Raw genomic sequence first — 18,356 nt, 5'->3', positions numbered from 1 at the left:
GGGATAGAATTTCTATAGACTACTGCAGTCCTCTCCTGCAGATTTTTCATATCCAACCTATTTGGAATTCTAAACATGACATGATAAGATAAATTTAAAAATTAAAAATAAAGATAATTCTTTCTGGATTTATATATTTCTAATTTTTCTCTTATAGGCACACTAATGTTAGGATGATAAAATTGTCAATAAATACTATTTCTCACACCTATTTGTAAGCTACCAGCTAGCCTGCCACAAATAGATTACCCTATTTGTAAGCTAACCAGCCAGCCTGCCACAATGTCATGGAGACTGGCAAAAGACATGAAACTCCTGGGTCAGAGACAGCAAACAATTTATCATGTTCCCTAAGAACTAATTTCCACAGAGCAATTATATTAGGTTTTGATGTTTGCATTTTTCTGTAATGTTTTATGTATGGTCCCAGGTATATTTTCAGGGTCTTGTTTTTTGGTTTTCTTTTTTCTTCTTTTCTTTTGTTTGTTTAACTAGAAGTTGTCCATGCCTAGTTCTTACTTTCCTTAGTTTCGGTATTTACTTCTATGGCATCTTCTTTCTGTATACTTCACTCTTGAAAGGGTAGATATAGAAATGTGCTGCTATTTTTAACTATTTATAAGTGAGTGTCTCTTAAAGCTTCAGGAAATGCCATTTCTGATTATGCCAGCAACAAGAGTAATTTTTTGGAGGTGGAAGAAGGCTACATTTTGGGAGTGTTCCATTTACAAAGCTCTTCATTGTTCCTGAATATTCAATTTTCTATCTTATGTCATTTTCCTTCAATCTGAATATCTTTCTTTAGCATTTTCTGTGGTGGTTTTCTTTGTCTGACAATGACTTAATTTTTTTTTTTTTTCATTATTGAAGGATATTTCCACTGGGAATAGAATTCTAGGGTGACGTTTTTTGTTCTCCCAGCACTTTGAAGATGTTGTTCCACTGGTTTCCGCTCTCCACTGTTTAGATTGAGAGTCATTAGTGATTCAAACCATTGTTCCCTGTATTCATTTTGGCAGCTTCAAGATTTTCTTTATCTTTGGTTTTCAGTAGTTGCACTATGATAATATTTTTAATCATTTGAAAATATGTTTACTGGAGTCATTGGTACTAAGAAATAGCATAAGATAGATATAGGTGAAATTGGGATAAAAGTTCTCATCCTTTTCCTTGGACACTTTTCAAGTGGATATGGTCAGGTGTGGTTTTCTTTGTATTTAATATGCTTGAGATTCACTGAGCTTCTTAATTATGTAAATTTGTTTATTTACCAATTTGAGGAAAGTTTTGGCTCTTTTCTCATGAAATATTTTTCTGCCTCATCTTTTTCCTTTCCTTTTGGGACTCCAATTACATGTATGTTAGACCTTTAGATATTGTCTCCCCTACAAGAGTGATCTTTTAATGTAAATCTTACCTTTTCAACCTTCATACTTAAAACCTGCTAGTAGCTTCTCATTACAAGAAGAATGCCATTCAGACTCTGTGCCATGTCTTGTAAAGCCTCTGATCTACCCATAAATATCTGTCTGACCTCATTTCCTACCTCTTTTCCCTCTACTCACTGTTTCTACCACATTGGGATTTTTCTTTCCCAAGAACATACCAGTCATTCTGCCCATTGCACTTGATGTTCTCTTTATCCTGAATGCTCTTCTCCCAGATCTTTGTGTGGCTGACTCCTTTGGGTATCTGCATCAGTTACCTCCCCAGAGAGGCTTTCTCTCACTTTCCCAACTAAAAAGCTACCCATCCCCTCTACACACACACACACACACACACACACACACCACACACACACTTTGACCTGTGTCTCTTTTAATATCTATCTTATGCTATTTCCTAATACCAAGAACAATGTCTGGTATGAAATGCATGCTCAATAAATATTTTATATAGATGAATTTATTAGCTCTAAGATAATTTAGACATTAGCCTCCAATAAAATATGCGGAACATTTATTTGGCTACATCAGTTCTAGAAGTAGTCTTTTATCAGAGCTGTGTTTATTTTAGGGCTCTCTGAAGGAGCTTAACTCATATTCTAAGTTACTGCAGGAAGTTACAACGAATATCTTTTGATACAATGAATGCAAGTCATATTTGCATTCCCCTAAAAGACAATAGTCATCTTTTACTAACCTAACAGTTGCTGAGGAAATATTGCTTTTGTATTTTCAAAAGTAGCCTAAATATTGTTTATTGATTTGAATCTTTAAAATAGATTGTAGAATCTATAGTAGGTGTTTTCTTTTATTTTTTCTACATATAAACTTTATTTTCTTCTCTGTGTTTTTATTTTTTTTAATTTTTTAAATAATTTTTTTTCTTTATTGATTAAGGTATTACATATGTGTCCTTATCCCTCCATTGCCCCCCCCCCACTACCGCCCCCCCCCCCCACACTCATGCCTTCACCCCCTCTGGTGTCTGTGTCCATTGGTTAGGCTTATATGCATACATGTAAGTCCTTTGGTTGATCTCTCCCCCTTACCCCCACCCTCCCCTACCTTCCCTCTGAGGTTTGATGGTCTAATCGATGCTTCTCTGTCTCTGGATCTGTTTCTGTTTATCAGTTTATGTTGTTCATTATATTCCATAAATGAGTGAGATCATGTGATATTTATCTTTCTTTGACTGGCTTATTTCACTTAGCATAATGCTCTTCAGGTCCATCCATGCTGTTGCAAATGGTAAGAATTCCTTTTTTACCGCAGCATAGTATTCCATTGTGTAGATATATCACAGTTTTTTAATCCACTCATCTGCTGGTGGGCACTTAGGCTGTTTCCAAATCTTAGCTATGGTAAATTGTTTACTAACTATGAAGAATAGTGGTTTATTCATGAGATTCTGGACATCCCTTTCCTTGAGCACCTTTCACATGGAATGTCAGTTTTGAGCCTGGTTAATCCGCATTTCCCCATCTTCTTTCCAGGCTTTGATGCGTCCTGGAAGAATCGATAGAATCGTGTATGTGCCTTTACCAGATGCAGCAACAAGGAAGGAAATATTTAACCTGCAGTTTCACTCGATGCCAATCAGTCAGGATGTTGATCTGAATGAACTCATCCTCCAAACAGACACATATTCTGGAGCAGAGGTAAGAAAGTTCTCAAAATATCTCGGTGGGAGGAAAGTAGTGGTTTGGGGTCATTTGCAAAAAGACTGCTTGATGCCAATTGTTTTAAATAACTATATATTAAAAAATATTAAAACAAGAAATGCACTGCATGACAGGTGATCGCTAAATGAAATTGCATTTTACCTGACCTCTGATGTATCTCAATTGTTTTTACCTGGCTCCTGTTATTGCTCAAAATGTAGTCTTCAGAAAAGTAGCAGGAGTCCTCTTTGAAGCTTCTTGAGACAGCAGCTTCCAACTATACTTCTTTGAACTTTGATCTCTTGGCCTATCAAATGGAAATGATATACAACTGCCTACTATTTTCTCATAGAGATCATATAAGTGAAATTAGGATATCATGAGAGCACTCTGAAGTTCGAAAGACTTGGCAAAGAGATTGTATCATTATTATCTTTTATCAAAATTTTGGAAAATTATTTCAGCCTAATTGTGTATTATCAAAGATTCTCTTCTAAAAACTGTAAAAGGGACAGTGTGCCCTTAGCTGAAAATATACTCAATAAGAACAGCCAGAACTCTGTGAAAATAGGAAGGTTTTAAGTATGGCAGACATACTTTTTGTTGTTGTTGTTTTTAGCAACTGTTAACTTAGGCTGTTTTTATTTACAAAATACAATTCCATTTAAATAATTGTTCATCTTTCTACATGCATTTCTTAAGAAAAGGACAAACTTAACAGAAATATCTTCTGAGTACCATTGACATATATTTATACTGGGAAATTGATATTTTTTAACTAAGAAATTGTAGATTCTTTCATTCTGAGTTATCTAGCAGATTGGAACTGCAGTCCTTTTTGATTGCTGCTGTTTTTCTCTCTCTGCTATAAAATCCAGAGATTAACACATTACAGGTTGTTTAATAGTGCTCATAAAATACATAGGTCAATTTACATGTGGAATTGGCCTTAGTGTATCACAGTCATAGATAATAACTACCAAATAGATTCCAAAAGTACTTGTTTTGCCTCAGGTATGAACTATGTATATTTTATTTTCCCCCTTTAGGTTTCTCAGTTGCACTGGGGGGAGGAAGAGGGAAGCAATGTAGAAAGTAGCTTAAGACACATGAAGGACATTTACTTTTAAGTTCTATCTGAAACAATAGTCCTAATTAATGAGCATCTCTTTGACATGACTGTCCATTATGTTAAAATGAACATGTAACTACTGTTGACTGACTGCTGCCACATTTCAGGAGTTCACTTTTTGATGTGAAACCAAAGGCTGGCATCATGTACATGATGTGTCAGTTTACAGGAAATGGCAAGGAGAAGACACCATAAATCTTTCACTTGAGCTGAGTGAGGAGGAAGAGTAGTTAGCAAGGTATAAATGTGCCTTTCTCACTTTGAAGTAATTTATGGCAGTAACAGAGAAGAACAAAACAAAAATCAAAGCCAGTGAGGTTCTGTCTGGCTGAAACTCAGGTGGTGCCAGGAATTACTGTACCAGCTTGCTAGTTCCTATATGGTGCATGCCTTATTTAGTCTAAAATACAAGCACATTCGTTTCTGATTAATATTTATATCAGATATTCTAAAAGTAGTCACAGGAAAAGTACCAGAAAATTCTGTTCTTCCTCGAATTACATTTTTCGTATTCCATAATGCTTGAGTGGGGGAAGGGTATCCCACTGTGGTCCTAATTATAATCGGTATCATCGAAATTTTGTTCCAGAGCTATATCTTACTAGGACTGGGGTTTTCAACTTGGACAAGACAGGTTTGTATAATACTTGAGGTGTCTTTTGGGGGCTGCCCTATTGTTTGAGGACTATTATCATATTTTTTTGGTCTTCAAATTGCCCTGGCCATTGTTCCTAAGTGGTCAGAGCATCGGCCTGCATATCAAAGGGTCTCAGGTTCAATTCTCCATCAAGGGCAGGTACCTTGAGTTGTAGGTTTGCTCTCTGCCCTGGATCCGGGTACATGCGTTAGACAACCAATGTGCCTCTCTCACATCTATGTTTTTCTCTCTCTCTCACCTTCCCTCACTCCCTTCCACTCTCTCTGAAAAGCAATGGAAAAAAATATCCTCTGATGAAGATTAACAACCAAAAAAAGTCTTAAAATTAATATATAGGAAATGTAAGAGATAAAATTTAGCTTCAGATAAAATATAAGATCTCATCCTGCCCCACCCCATCAAAATGAAATGGTGCTGTAATGTTGAGAGCCAAAATTAATTTTGATTTTTTTAAAATAGTAAAATATTCAAAGCCAGAACTTCAGTCACCTGCCTCCTACAGAGTCATTGCTTTACCACTGATGTAACTAATTTATTTCCTCCCCAGGCTAAGGCCATATTCTTCAGCAGAGAACTTTCTACATAGTGTATATTTAACACTATTAAACTGAAAAAAAGAAGACTTTAAAAATTATATTTAGGGAAAATAAGCTTTCTTTCTCATTTGTCAAAAGACAAGTCCTCTAACATTGTAGCAATGCACCCTGCTACAGGCACAGCCAGTGTTTCAGAGTTTGACCACTTTTGGTATCTATAATAATAAAAGCATAATATGCTAATTAGACTAAGCTGACCTTCCAGACGAAGCTGGGACTGGGAGGGAAGCCCGGGTCCAGGTGCCAGAGGGAAGCGGGTGCTGGCAGCCAGGGGAAGGAAGGCCTATTCTTGCACAAATTTCGTGCATCAGGCCTCTAATAAAAATGAAAACACAGATCAATTAATTGTCTTCACAGGAAAGTAGATTAACCAAAATTACATAAAGGTAATTTTATATAATTATACACAATTAACTATATGAACAAGAATTTGGCCAGGTAAGCCAGAGATGAGGAAATTGCTCACTGATTTTTACAAACATAAAATGTTTATTTTAACTGTAGTGAGGTTTGTTTGTTTGTGGGTTTTTTTTGAGATTTTTTTCATTGATTTTTAGAAGGAGAGGGAAAGAGAGAAACATGCATGTGAGAGTGAAACATCGATCAGCTGTCTCCTGCATGTCCCCTACCAGGGATTGAGTTCACAACCCGGGCATATGCCCTGATCAGGAATCAAACCGGCAACCTTTCTCGTTGCATGGGATGACTCCCAACCAACTGAGTCATACCAGCCAGGGCTATAAGTGAGTATTTTTTGTTTTGTTTTTGTTAAGCCTCACCTGAGGATATTTTTTATACTGATTTTTAGAGAGTGGAAGCGGGGTAGGGAGGGGGGCGGGAGATGGAGAGAGAAAGAGAGAAAGAGAGAGAGGAGAGAGAGAGAGAGAGAGAGAGAGAGAGAGAGAGAGAGAGAGAGAGAGAGAGAGACATCGATCGGTTGTCAGGGACCTAACTTGCAACCCAATCCAGGTACGTGCTCTTGACTGGGAATTGACCCCACGACCCTTCAGTCCCAGGACTGATGCTCTAAACACTGATTAGGGCTGTAGAATATTTTTTCATTTTAATTATAATGTTGTAGAGGATGATTGAAATGAAGATGATACTGGTGATACTTTTGAAAACTGGATTAGGGAGGTACTTTTAAAAATGTTTTCTTCCCACCTGGTACTTTATTTTGCTCAGTCAACCTTGTTCTATAAAGCTTACACAGGCCCAATGTTTGAAGTAGCTCCTTACACCCTTCTAAGTTACTCTATTGTTTCTCCCTGGGGAGAGTGTCCAGAAAATTTGAGCATTTGGGTAATCATCAGGAGAGCCCCAAGAAGTTTGTCGCCAGCTGGAGGAGAAATGCGGCAACTAGGGAGCCTCCCTGGAGGCTGGCAGGCAGCATCTTTCAGCCACCCTGCGCCCACCACTCCCCTGTGGCCAGGACCTCATTGTCTCTGGCTTCAAGGCTATAGCTCCCAGTTAGTGGAAAAACATGTTACCATTTAAAAGCCGATGGTAATAACAGATACATGTTATTATACATTTGTCCATACTCATAGAATTTATAACAACGAGAGTAAATCTTAATGTAAACTGTGGACTTTGGGTGATAATGGTGTCAATGTAGGTTCATCAGTTGTAATAAATGTACCACTGTGGTAGGGGATGTTGATGATTGGCAGCCTTTGTATGTGTAGGGAAGGGGATATAATGGAAATCTCTTTAGAATATCTGATATAAAAATATTTATCTTCCCCTCAATTTTACTATGACCCTAAAACTTCTATTAAAAATAGTTTTTTAAAAAACTATGTCATGCACAGAGGAAAGGACCATAATAAACATGTACAGCACTGTAATGTTTACAAGAAGAGAAACAGATCACGTCTCAATCAATTATTTTGTACTTAATTATTAGTAACTGTCACCAACCCATCCCTTGTAAATTTGTGGACAATTCTGTATATACTCTTGTGGACCTAATTAGCTTTGATTCACTTTTCTAAAAATAATTTTTTATTTTTCAATTACAGTTGGCATATAATATTATATTCGTTTCAGGTGTATAGCCCAGTGATTAGACATTTATGTAACTTATGAAGTGATCACCCTGATAAGTCTAGTACCCATCTCACAGCACACAATAGTTATTACACTATTACTGACTATATTTCCTATGCTGTACTCCACATGCCCATGAGTAGCAATTTTATAGATACAGATTCAGCCTGGGGGCCAGCCTTGGAGGAGGCTAGCAATTTTATAACTAGCAATTTTTACTTAATCCCTTCCCCTTTTCACCCATCCCTCCAAACCCCTCCCATCTGGCCACCATTAAAATGTTCTCTGTAAAATAAAAGCAGATGGGAATTCAGCTCAGGAGGAAATAATGTCTTTTTTGGACATAGGTATTGTTTTCTTTGCTTTGACTTTTTAAAGTTATTTGTAGCAGATTCCATTTTTTTCATTTGTCTTTTATCAAATTATTCTAATTACTTTAGAAAAACTTTTATCTTACCACCAACAGGAAACCAACAATCACAAATAAATGGACACGAACATAGCTGGGTTCATCACCCGCATAACCTGGGACAGGGTGATGAGTAAGAGACATTATTTCCTCTCTGTGTAGGATTTGCTGGCATGGGCGGAAAGCTAATGTCTATATAACTGGAGTTGAATGTTTGTGTTTGAATACAGTCCTCCTTTTAGTGCTTATCTCATTCAGTGAAACTGAGAATATATCTAAGAGCCAGGTATCAACTATATGTTTTATAAATAGCATAGCAATCATAGCATTTTTCAACTTCCCAGAGAGGCAGTAATTTATTAGCGGGGGGGAAAAAATTTTTAACTTTGCAATTGAGTAGATGTCTAATAGGATTGTAGCTCCTTTCAGGATGGTTTCAGGTAAGTTATTAATTTTTTTGAAATCTCATTTTGCTCATTTGTAAAATATCTACATGCTTTTAAGAAACCTGGGATCTTAGAATCTTTGCCAGTGTCCGTAAGTACTTGTTACTTTGGCCTAGAGATCTTAATCATAGCACCAGATTTTGAAAAAAAATTCTCCTTAGCAAACTTTAACAATTTTCTATTCAATGGAGAAGGAAGTTTTACCTCCTAAGAGATTCCCAGACCCAGTGACTTTATTTTTTCATCTAAGGTGTTTGGTTTTTCTGCTTTTCAACAAAACACTTAGTTAAGTTCAATATCTATGATTCTGGGGGCATTAGGATAAAAAGTGTTATAAAGTGGGAATATGTAGCAGCCACTTTTCTCCTAAACTCTTTGTTAGAAAAGTAAGTGCAAGGTTCAAAGTTACAGTTTTGTTTATTTTAAGTTATACTTTTTAAAACTTCCAGTTTATGAAGGTGTAAACATTCTCTATGTTTCCAAATTTCAACTCCTACTGAAATTGGCAATAAAAGAGCCTTAATTCATCTTACCTGAGGGCTATCTCCGATCGGATGTTTACAGCAAAGCAAGTCATCCTCCAGAACACCCTGTGCTGCCATACCTGTAGTCCTGACTCCTTGCCAGGTGCTTAAAACTACTGTCAGATTACTAGAAGCGTTAGTCAGAAAGGAAGTGGATGTTGAATGAAAGGCTGGCTGGCAACAAACTTCATACAGCATTTCATAACCAGATACTACTGCCCCTTTATAGGGAAGCAGTATATCAAGGCAACAAGTTAGTTAAGACCTACCTAATAATCTAGTCCTCCAAGGCTGGCCCCCAGGCTGAATCTGTATCTGTGAAGAGCTACTCAGGCCAGGAGTCATGGTGATTTGGGCAATTTAACAATCCATCTGGGTTCTCCTCTCCAAATTCTCAGGCTTTCTATTGACTCCAGAATTTTTGCACAAACAATTCATCTATTTTTCTTCATCTTCAAAATTGATAAAATTGGGGGGGTTCTACCAACTTGAGAGGAGTTTATGATTTAAAAAGATATGCAAAACATACTACTAAGTCTGTCATGCCGATTCTGGTAGAGTTGGATTTCACCCCAGCCATGGATGGTCCTCTGGCCAGGCCGGGGCACAGAATGCTTGCGTTGGCACGGAATGCAAGCGTTCCATGCCCAGCCACGGATGGGCCTCTGGCCAGGCTGGGGCGCAGAACACTTGCGTTGTCACCCCAATGACGAGGCAAGCTTTGCGTGCCTAGCCGTGGATGGGCCTCTGGGCCGCGGAGAGCCTCTGGGCAGCAGGCTCAGAGTGGCCAGGCCCTGCAGAGAGCTAAAGGCGCACGGATTTGTGTGCAGGGCTACTAGTTTCTAATAATAGTAATTGATCTATGTTGAAAACTCATGCCACCAATATATGTGAAAACTGTACTGTGTGCAACTGCATTAGTTAAGCAAAATGGGTTATGGAATGAGAAAGATCTAAATCCAAATTCAAAGCTTGTCCACTTCTTCGTTTGTGGCCACTCTCCTTATATTAAATAAAGATATGAGAGGCTCTACCTCATAGAGCTGTTGTCCAGATTAGATGACATAATGCATACAAGGTGCTTTCCTAGTAAGCACCTAGCCAGTGCCCAATAAGTCATTTTTGTTATATTTTTTACAATCAACAAATCCAATTTAATTATCTCTAACACTAAATTTTTAAAAATTTTTCCATATTTTGTTGCCTGAGATTTTATGAATACTCATGAGTTTTGTATGTTTATATCATATTTTTAGTTTTGATGGTGTGTTCTTTAAATTTAAGCCATATTTTATAGTTACGTGTATTTTTTTCAGCTGGTTTACTAGTACATTTATAAACATTTATAAGGCCTATTTTTATTTTTTCCTTGTTAAAGATATATACTATTTTTTTTACTTTAAAGTGTATAAAGTTGTTTCTTTACAAACTCTCTACATAATATCCCTATTCCAGCATATTTGTTAAGGTAATTTCTGGTTCCTAGTGTACAACTTAATTCTTTTTTTCTTAACCTAAGTTTTGTTAAGGAAAAAAAAAGCGGGAGGGGGTGGGGGGACACTGTGAACCTAGCAGCTTTACAAACTTGAAGGTTTCTGTTTCTACTAGAATGAATATTTAGGAAATACGCATACCTAATTACTGTGCCCTTTCATTTAAGTTAGGATTGAACCCAAGTGTTTAGGTGAGGCTCAGAAATCTAATGCTGAGGACATAAGCACTGCATGCTTGTCATTGGTGTTTGATGGCAACATCTCTACATGACAGTAATTCTGAGTTCTCAAGGGTGTCATTCTATTAAAATGTTACTAAACTCTATTAAGTAGTTGTTCAGGATCGCAGTGTAGTTGTTAAATTATTCTTAAATATAACCTCCACTAAGTTTTGGGAATTTTCTAGTAAGCACCTAGCCAGTCCCCAATAAATTCTAACCTTGCCTTAGGTCATAAAGAAAAGTAGAAAATTAAGATTTGCCTGGCTCTTTTTTTGTTTTATTGGTTTTAACCTCCAAATATTATTCCTTAAGTCCTTTAATAATGGCTGGCTCTCTTTTTGCTATTAAAATCTGGAAAATGGGTTTTGTTTTTATATTTGTAGAAAAGTTTTCCTGTTCTGTTAGGAGCAAGAAACCATCAGGTATAATGTACATGCCACTTTTATCATTGTGGAAGTTCCAAATCATAGAGTAGTTATTTTCTCTTTTTCTTCAGAATTCTTTTTAAAGATCTCTTAAACTGTTTTTGGCATTTGGACAAGACATTCTTTCAATAATAGCAAAAGTAGTCCCTTGGCATATTTTTATTCACTTCAAAAGAATCCTTAAGGAGTGGTTTTATATTAAAAAGCAAGAATTGAATTTTGTTTGCCTCGCATTAACTTCTTGCCAAAATTCTTAAAAATATAAAAGGTCAAACAAACACTCTTAAATATAATAAAACAGTAGTCCCAGCATTAAAAAAAATATATTTTTAGGGGTCCTATGTCATAAGTCTAAGTGTCAGAACTGGAGATTGGGGGGGGGGGGGGGGAGGTGAATCCAAAAGTTGTCAATTCAAAATGAACTTTCTTGGACATACTGCTCATGAAATATGCACACACACACTGGTTAACAGAAGCTGGTCTGACGTTTCCTGTATAGCTTCCTTAGAGTTTCATAAGGATACTTATGCTATGAAATTAACATCAAAAACTTTCTGCCACGTATAGTCTACTTTATTTTTGAACTCTACAGATATTTTTAAGGGTGAATAGAGTATGATTACTAAGAATATGTTTATTTTTATAAGAAACTGACAAACTGTCTTCTAACGTGGCTATGCCATTTTGCATTCCCATCAGCAGTGAGTGAAGGTTCTTGTTGCTCCAAATCCTCACCTGCATTTGCCGTCAGTATCTTAGATTTTAGGCACTCTAGTATGTGGGTAGTGGTATTTCCAGGTTTATTTGCATTGGCCTGATGACATATGATGTTCAGCACCTTTTCATATGCTTATTTGCTTTCTGTATTTCTTCTTTGGTGAGCTGTCTATTCAGATGTTTTACCATTTTTTAATTGAGTTTTCTTATTGTTGAATTTTGAGAGTTCTTTTTATATTTTAGATACCACTCCTTTATCAGATTTGTATTTTCTAAAGATTTTTCTCCCAGTCTGTGGCTTATCTTCTTACTCTCTAAACTGTGTCTTTCATGGAGTAAAAATTTTTAATTTTAATGGATGTTTAGTATTTTCTTTCAAAATATCCTATTTAATAAAAGCCTAATATGCAAAATGACCCAACAGCAGAAGAACCGGTGGAACGACTGGTTGCTATGATGCACACTGACCCCCAGGGGGCAGATGCTCAACGCAGCAGCTGCCTCCAGCCCACAGGTCCCAGGCAAGCTAAGACAGGTGCCCCCAATTGCCCTGCCAGTAGCCCCACAAAGGGAGGTGACTGACTGATGGTGGCAGTGAGGGATGGGGCCGGTGAGTGGTCGGCACCAGGCTGGCCAAGGCAGGTGCCAGAGGGGGGCCTCTTGATTGCATTCCAGTCATCCCACAGATTGGCCCTGATCGCTGGCCAGGCCTAGGGACCCTACCCATGCACGAATTTTGTGCATCAGGCCTGTAGTATTTAATAAGGTAGTAAATGTATTCTTTCTGTAAAAAGAGATCTATTAGGAGAATCATGCTTTATGAATGTTTATAGATAGAAGTTACCATATTTGCTCAATAGCTTATTTTTGTCTTTTTATAATTGTGACGATTTATAACTTTTAATGGTGAGGGAAAATTATTCCCTCAAAGAGCTGTTAGCCATGAAGAAAACCGTCTTTTTTCTTTTGGACATCAGATATTTCTGCCTACATGAATAGAAAAATGTTTTCCTCGGAAACTGGGACTCCCTATTCAACAGGAGCGACTTTAACTTAGACATATGCAGCATTTTATATGCAGATCACACACTACACAATGGCAGTACTGTATAGCCATGTTTTAAAACACAGGATAACTGTACTAGAGGTGATAGATGAGGGGAGGGCCATTTTAAATGAAAAAGTAAGTTTTTGCCTTCTAACTCACAGACCTAGTCACATCACATATTGTCAGTAATACAATAGAGTCTCATTCTGTGAGTTCTGCTAAACCACTTTTTGGCCTTGGGCAAGTCTCAACCTGTTTGTATTTCAGTTTCCTTTTATTGAATGAAATCACTTCATAGAGCTTTTCTGTCTTTACAATTCTGAGGTTTTATATCCACTTTGTGACTCTTACATTGCACTATTACCTATTACTTTTAAACATTATTAGAGCTAGGCTTGGGGGAACTTGTCTACAGAAAACATATATATATGCCCACATTGTAAAATAATGTGAGCATATCTATGACAGAAATTTAAAGAAATTTTTTTCATATATACTGTGTTTTCAGTTTTTAAAATCTTACTCAAAAGATAATTGAGGATTTTTAAATAATAGCAATTTGCTGACATGTCTCTTGGAAACATGTCTAATTGAATATATCTTGGTAGGTACAAAGCAGCAAAATACAAATATTCTCTGGTAATTCTACCCTTATTAAAAGAGTTCAAAGCATAACGTTGGTCAACCATGATTCTTTCTTATTTGCCCCTATTAAGAAAGCAGGGCTCCACAGCTAACATACTCCATAGCAAAAAGCTGAAAACTTTTCCTTTAAGACCAGAATCAAAATAAGGATACCCATTCTTGCCACTCCTGTTCAACATAGTATTGAAACTACTAGCCAGAGCAATTAGGAAGGAAAAAGAGATAAAAGGTATCCCAATTGGAAAGGAAGAAATTAAACTGTCACTATTTGCAGATGACATGATTTTATATACAGAAAGCCCTAAAGACTACACCAAAAAACTGTTAAAACTAATAAATGAATTCAGTAAAGTTTCAGGGTACAATATATAGAAAAAAAAAATGGTGCATTTTATATACCAAAAACAAACTATCAAAAAAAAATTAAGAAAGCAATCCCATTTATAATTGCATCAAAAAGATAAAAATACTTAGGAATAAATTTAACCAAAGAAGTGAAAGACATTGATGAAAGAAACTGAAGGAGATATAAATAAATGGAAAGATATTTCATGCTCGTGGATTGGAAGAATTAATATTATTAAAATAGCCATACTACCAAAGCATCTACACATTCAGTGTGATCCTTATCAAAATTCCAATGGCATTTTTCACAGAAATAAAGCAACCAATTCTAAAATTTGTATGGAATTGCAAAAGACCCCAAATAGCCAAAGCAATCTTGAAAAAGAAGAACCAAGTTGGAGGCATTATACTCTCTGATTTCAGACTATATTTGAGAAGCCTCATCCATGAACACAGAGTTTCCAGTTGGGATTTTAGTGCCTCATTCCTAAATATAAATGGAAAACAGGATCACCAATTTTTGAAGAAAGCTTCTACTATGAGATAGTCTGGAACAAACAGGGAACATAGAGACAATGAGGAAGCCGATGAAAAGAGAGTTAAGAAATAGATAGTACAACTATGAAACAAGCACCAGGGGCTCAACAAAAGAATACCCAATTGTTCCTTAATTGAAAATTTTAAATGTTTAGGTAGAAAGTTTAAAAATGCAATAGAAGGCCCTGACCGGTTTGGCTCAGTGGATAGGGCATCAGCCTGCAGACTGAAGGGTTCTGGGTTTGATTCCAGTCAAGGGCATGTACCTTAGTTGCGGGCACATCCCCAGTAGGGGGCATGCAGGAGACAGCTGATCAATGTTTCTCTCTCATCGATGTTTCTGACTATCCCTCTCCCTTCCTCTCTGTAAAAAAAAAAAAAAATCAATAAAATATATTTTAAAAAATAAATAAATAAATATGCAATAGAAGAATTGGAAAAAGTTGAGTAAGTCTCCCAGAAAATAAAACACAAGAGATGAAAATTGGAGAACTGGAGATATGACTAATAGGAGTTGCAGAGAGAGCAAACAGAGAAATCAGAGGAGAGTAAAGTCTCCAAATATCTTTCCAAGAATTGAAGAACTTAAGTTTCTAGATTGAAAGGCTCTATCAAGTGCCCATCCTCAACCCATCAAATACAAGGAACTAAATATGTAGATTGCCACAAAATTCTCTGCAGCAGCAGAAGCAGCTGTAAGACAGAGGAGCTGTATTATCTATGCTTTTATATTTCTGAGGGTAAATGATTTCCAACATAGAGTTCTGTATCTAGCCAAACTATGAAACCAAATGTGAAGATGAAGTAAATTCATTTCAAACATGCAAGATATAAAACAAATTTATCCCACACACCTCTTTTTAGGAAGCTAATGATGGATGTGTTCCACCAAAAACAAGGAAAAGACATGGATCCAGGAAACAGTTCAATGCTGCAGGGTGGTGAAGGCAATTCCTGGAGAAAAGTTCCAGGAAAAAAAAATTTTTTTTAGCTTTTCAATATAATAAGCTAGCTAGGAAAAGTTAGTATTATCAGGTTGAGACACTTTGGCTGACTTTGCTTTTCAATTGAAAATAATAAGGCTAGTAGGTAAAGATTACATCAGCTACACTTGGAAATTATGAGTGTATGTTTTTTCTTTTCTACCTCTTTATTTCAATCCAGAGCTATTTTTCCAAGAAGGCTTTATTTTAGAATTCAATGTTAGTTTTTTCTGTCATTTTTTTAAAAGTAAAGATGAGTAGTTTGTAAAGATTTTGGTAGCAGAACCTTTCCCCTCCCTCAGATAAAAACCTTATGTGGAAAGACCATTATATAGGGTAGGGCAAAAGTAGGTTTACACTTGTAAGTATGCAAAACAGTTTATTCTTGTACTAGAGGCCCAGTGCATGAAAATTTGTGTACTGGAGGTGGGGGGAACGTCCCTCATCCCGGCCTGCCCCCTCTCACAGTCCAGGAGCCCTCATGGGATGTCCTACTGATGGCTTAGGCCCGCTCCTAAGCCACAGTCTGTCCTCCCTCTGCAGGAGGCCACTGGGCCCATCAGGGGAAGGCACCGCCCCCATCACCCCGCTGCTGCTGCTACTGCCGGCCACAGTGGCTGCCGGCCTTGGCCTTCACTTCTTAGCGCTGGCCCCACCCACCAGTGGGCGGGGGGCGATCTGGGGCCAGGCCGGCTGTGGGAGGGGCTGTGGAGGTTGAGGCACAGGCGTGGTGCCAGGACCGGGCCCGCACTGCTCTCTGTGGCTGCCTCTGCAGAAGTGGCCACAGCACTGGACCAACCCATGCCGCTGCCTCTCCCACACTGCTGGCCCTTGGCCCTCAGCCCTCGCAGCTGCTGCAGCTCTGTCCAGAAGATGTCTGGTCTATCGCGTCTAATTAGCATATTACCCTTTTATTAGTATAGATTATTGTTTATTAATAATTTTGTTATTTTCCATATGAACAGTTGTAAACTACCTTTGCCCCATCCTGCATAAAAGAGATGGGACTGAATCTACTTTGGTTAGGGCCTGTGAGGCACTTTGGAGATTGCAGAGCATTTAAAAACTATTGCTCTAGCTAAAAAGGCTACTGAACACATGGCTTACTTCATTCTTACATTTCAGAATTATAACCTGAGGACCCCGAGTCTCATGAGGTGAATCAGGGCACGGTGTGGCATTGCTGCTGCGTGGTGAACCTGTATAGCTGAGCACCTGGGACATAAATGCACACTGACAAATTTGTATCTCTGATCGTAACAGTCAGGTTCGTTTTTAATGAAATGTCTATGCCTCGGTTTCAAATAAAAGTTGGAACCTCCAATTTTTACATTCCTTACATTTTTAAGTTTGAAATTAGTAGTTCATATTTCTTTTCCTGTATATGCATGAGCTGAGGCAAACCTGGATCCTCCAGATAGCACCATGTTTGGAGTGGGGAGCCTGCATTTAAGTGATCCTGGTAATACATCCTTTGTCCCTTGTAATGCTGTCCTTTCTCTTTCCCATGTCACCTCCGTAAAAGAAATTGTTGACAGATTTATAGTTTTAAATAGCTTTCCAGATACAATCTTCTTTGGTAAATAAAACTAAAAGATGAGGTTAAAGAATAAAGAGATAGCAATGCTATGAGAATTTGAGTTTTTGTATAATGTGGTCATTATGGGAATTGAACCTGCCTGTGTACCATGAAACTGCACAACACACAATAATAACTTTTCAGTCTGAAAAATGATTTGTCGTTGGCAGGTATTAAAAATGCCAACTTCACTGCCTTTATTACCTGCTGTGGGAAAGGGTAGTTCCTAGCTAAACATTTTGTGAACTGGTTAATGTTTAATATTTATTTGTAAGGCTTAGTAACATAATGAAGAAATAGTTATAAATCTTGTGTGCTTTGTGCTTTAAGTTCATGTTGCTTCCCCATTCACCTTTACTTTTGGGTTCTTTAAATAGTGCAGAAAGTGTTGCTTATGAAATTAAAGGAGGAAAATAACAGTTTTAAAACTACCTTTTATATCTCTACCTATAATTTTGGGAATTAAAACCTTGAGCAAGTGCATATCTTGGTAGGCAAATTATTTTAATCTGAAGCTTGATCAGAGTACAATTAGAAGAACACTCTCTGTCATAGCTAGAGGTTTTATTATCTTTTTATGTTCAACCTAAAAAGCAGATGCACGGATTACCATTTCAACTCAGAGAATACATTTTTATCTTGAAGCTCATGAGAAATAAGTTGCATGTGAAAATTAACAGAGCAGTCCCTCATTTTTATCACTCAGTCATTCTCTAAGAACACTGCCTGTGACACCTGTGAAGAAGCAGAGCCATGGAGTTGTGTCCCCAGCAGGAATAGATGTGCCCAAATTTAGCTTGATTGATGGTATCCTTGTAGAACTGCAGGACTATTGCTGGAGAGTGACTGTAACGCCCCAGAAAAGCCCCTCACTCAGATGCTGCATTCTAGGCCAAACCATTACTGAACATACCTTTAAGGAAAATTGCACCTTCCCAACTTGGCAAGAAAATAGTAGTTGAAATGGCTTGAGGATGTTCTTCAGTTCTTTTTCATCTTCATCTGGTTTTCCACCGGAAGATACAGTTTAAAAAATATCCATCTGTTATTTTTTCTTTATTTTGTTTTAATTAAATGAGGATCCTTTTGTTGTGAAGAGTTGAGGGCGCTGAGGAAATCCCGCCAGCCAAGGCCCTGGGGGGTCCATATTAATGTTGCCCCTCGACTTAGGCTGTGCTCAGTCACTGTGGCCTCATTCTGTGTAGCTTTCCATACCAGGTGTATGGCTTGAAGGATGTCCTTCTCCTGTAGGTTGAGCTTTTCTCTTACTCTTCTTGGTTTCTAGCTAGCTTACTCCCAACAACAATGTTCCCTGGGTACTTGAGAACCATTGCTCATTTGAGGGGCTGTGATACACACACATTTGAATGAAATTTAAGCGTTGTGTTTGCCATTTGTAGCTTATACTGGAAAGTCATCCTGGTCCACAGATAAAATCTA

General features: G+C 37.5%; 1 protein-coding gene across 3 annotated transcripts in view; it reads left to right on the top strand.

The window, feature by feature from the left end:
- The window catches only part of AFG2A (AFG2 AAA ATPase homolog A), a 276,000-nt gene that overhangs the window by 219,907 nt on the left and 37,737 nt on the right, over positions 1 to 18,356 (top strand). For 2 of the 3 annotated variants that reach the window (XM_059698095.1, XM_059698094.1), the window contains one exon: positions 2,939 to 3,103. In XM_059698095.1, the coding sequence (XP_059554078.1) occupies positions 2,939 to 3,103 (165 nt within the window). Of the gene's footprint in view, positions 1 to 2,938; positions 3,104 to 8,010; positions 8,087 to 18,356 lie in introns of all 3 variants that reach the window. The other variant, XR_009453050.1, reaches the window with a different exon arrangement.

The sequence above is a fragment of the Myotis daubentonii genome, chromosome 5 (assembly GCF_963259705.1).
Source record: "Myotis daubentonii chromosome 5, mMyoDau2.1, whole genome shotgun sequence".
Lineage (NCBI taxonomy): Eukaryota > Metazoa > Chordata > Mammalia > Chiroptera > Vespertilionidae > Myotis > Myotis daubentonii.
This window is presented reverse-complemented; position numbering and strand designations above follow the sequence as displayed.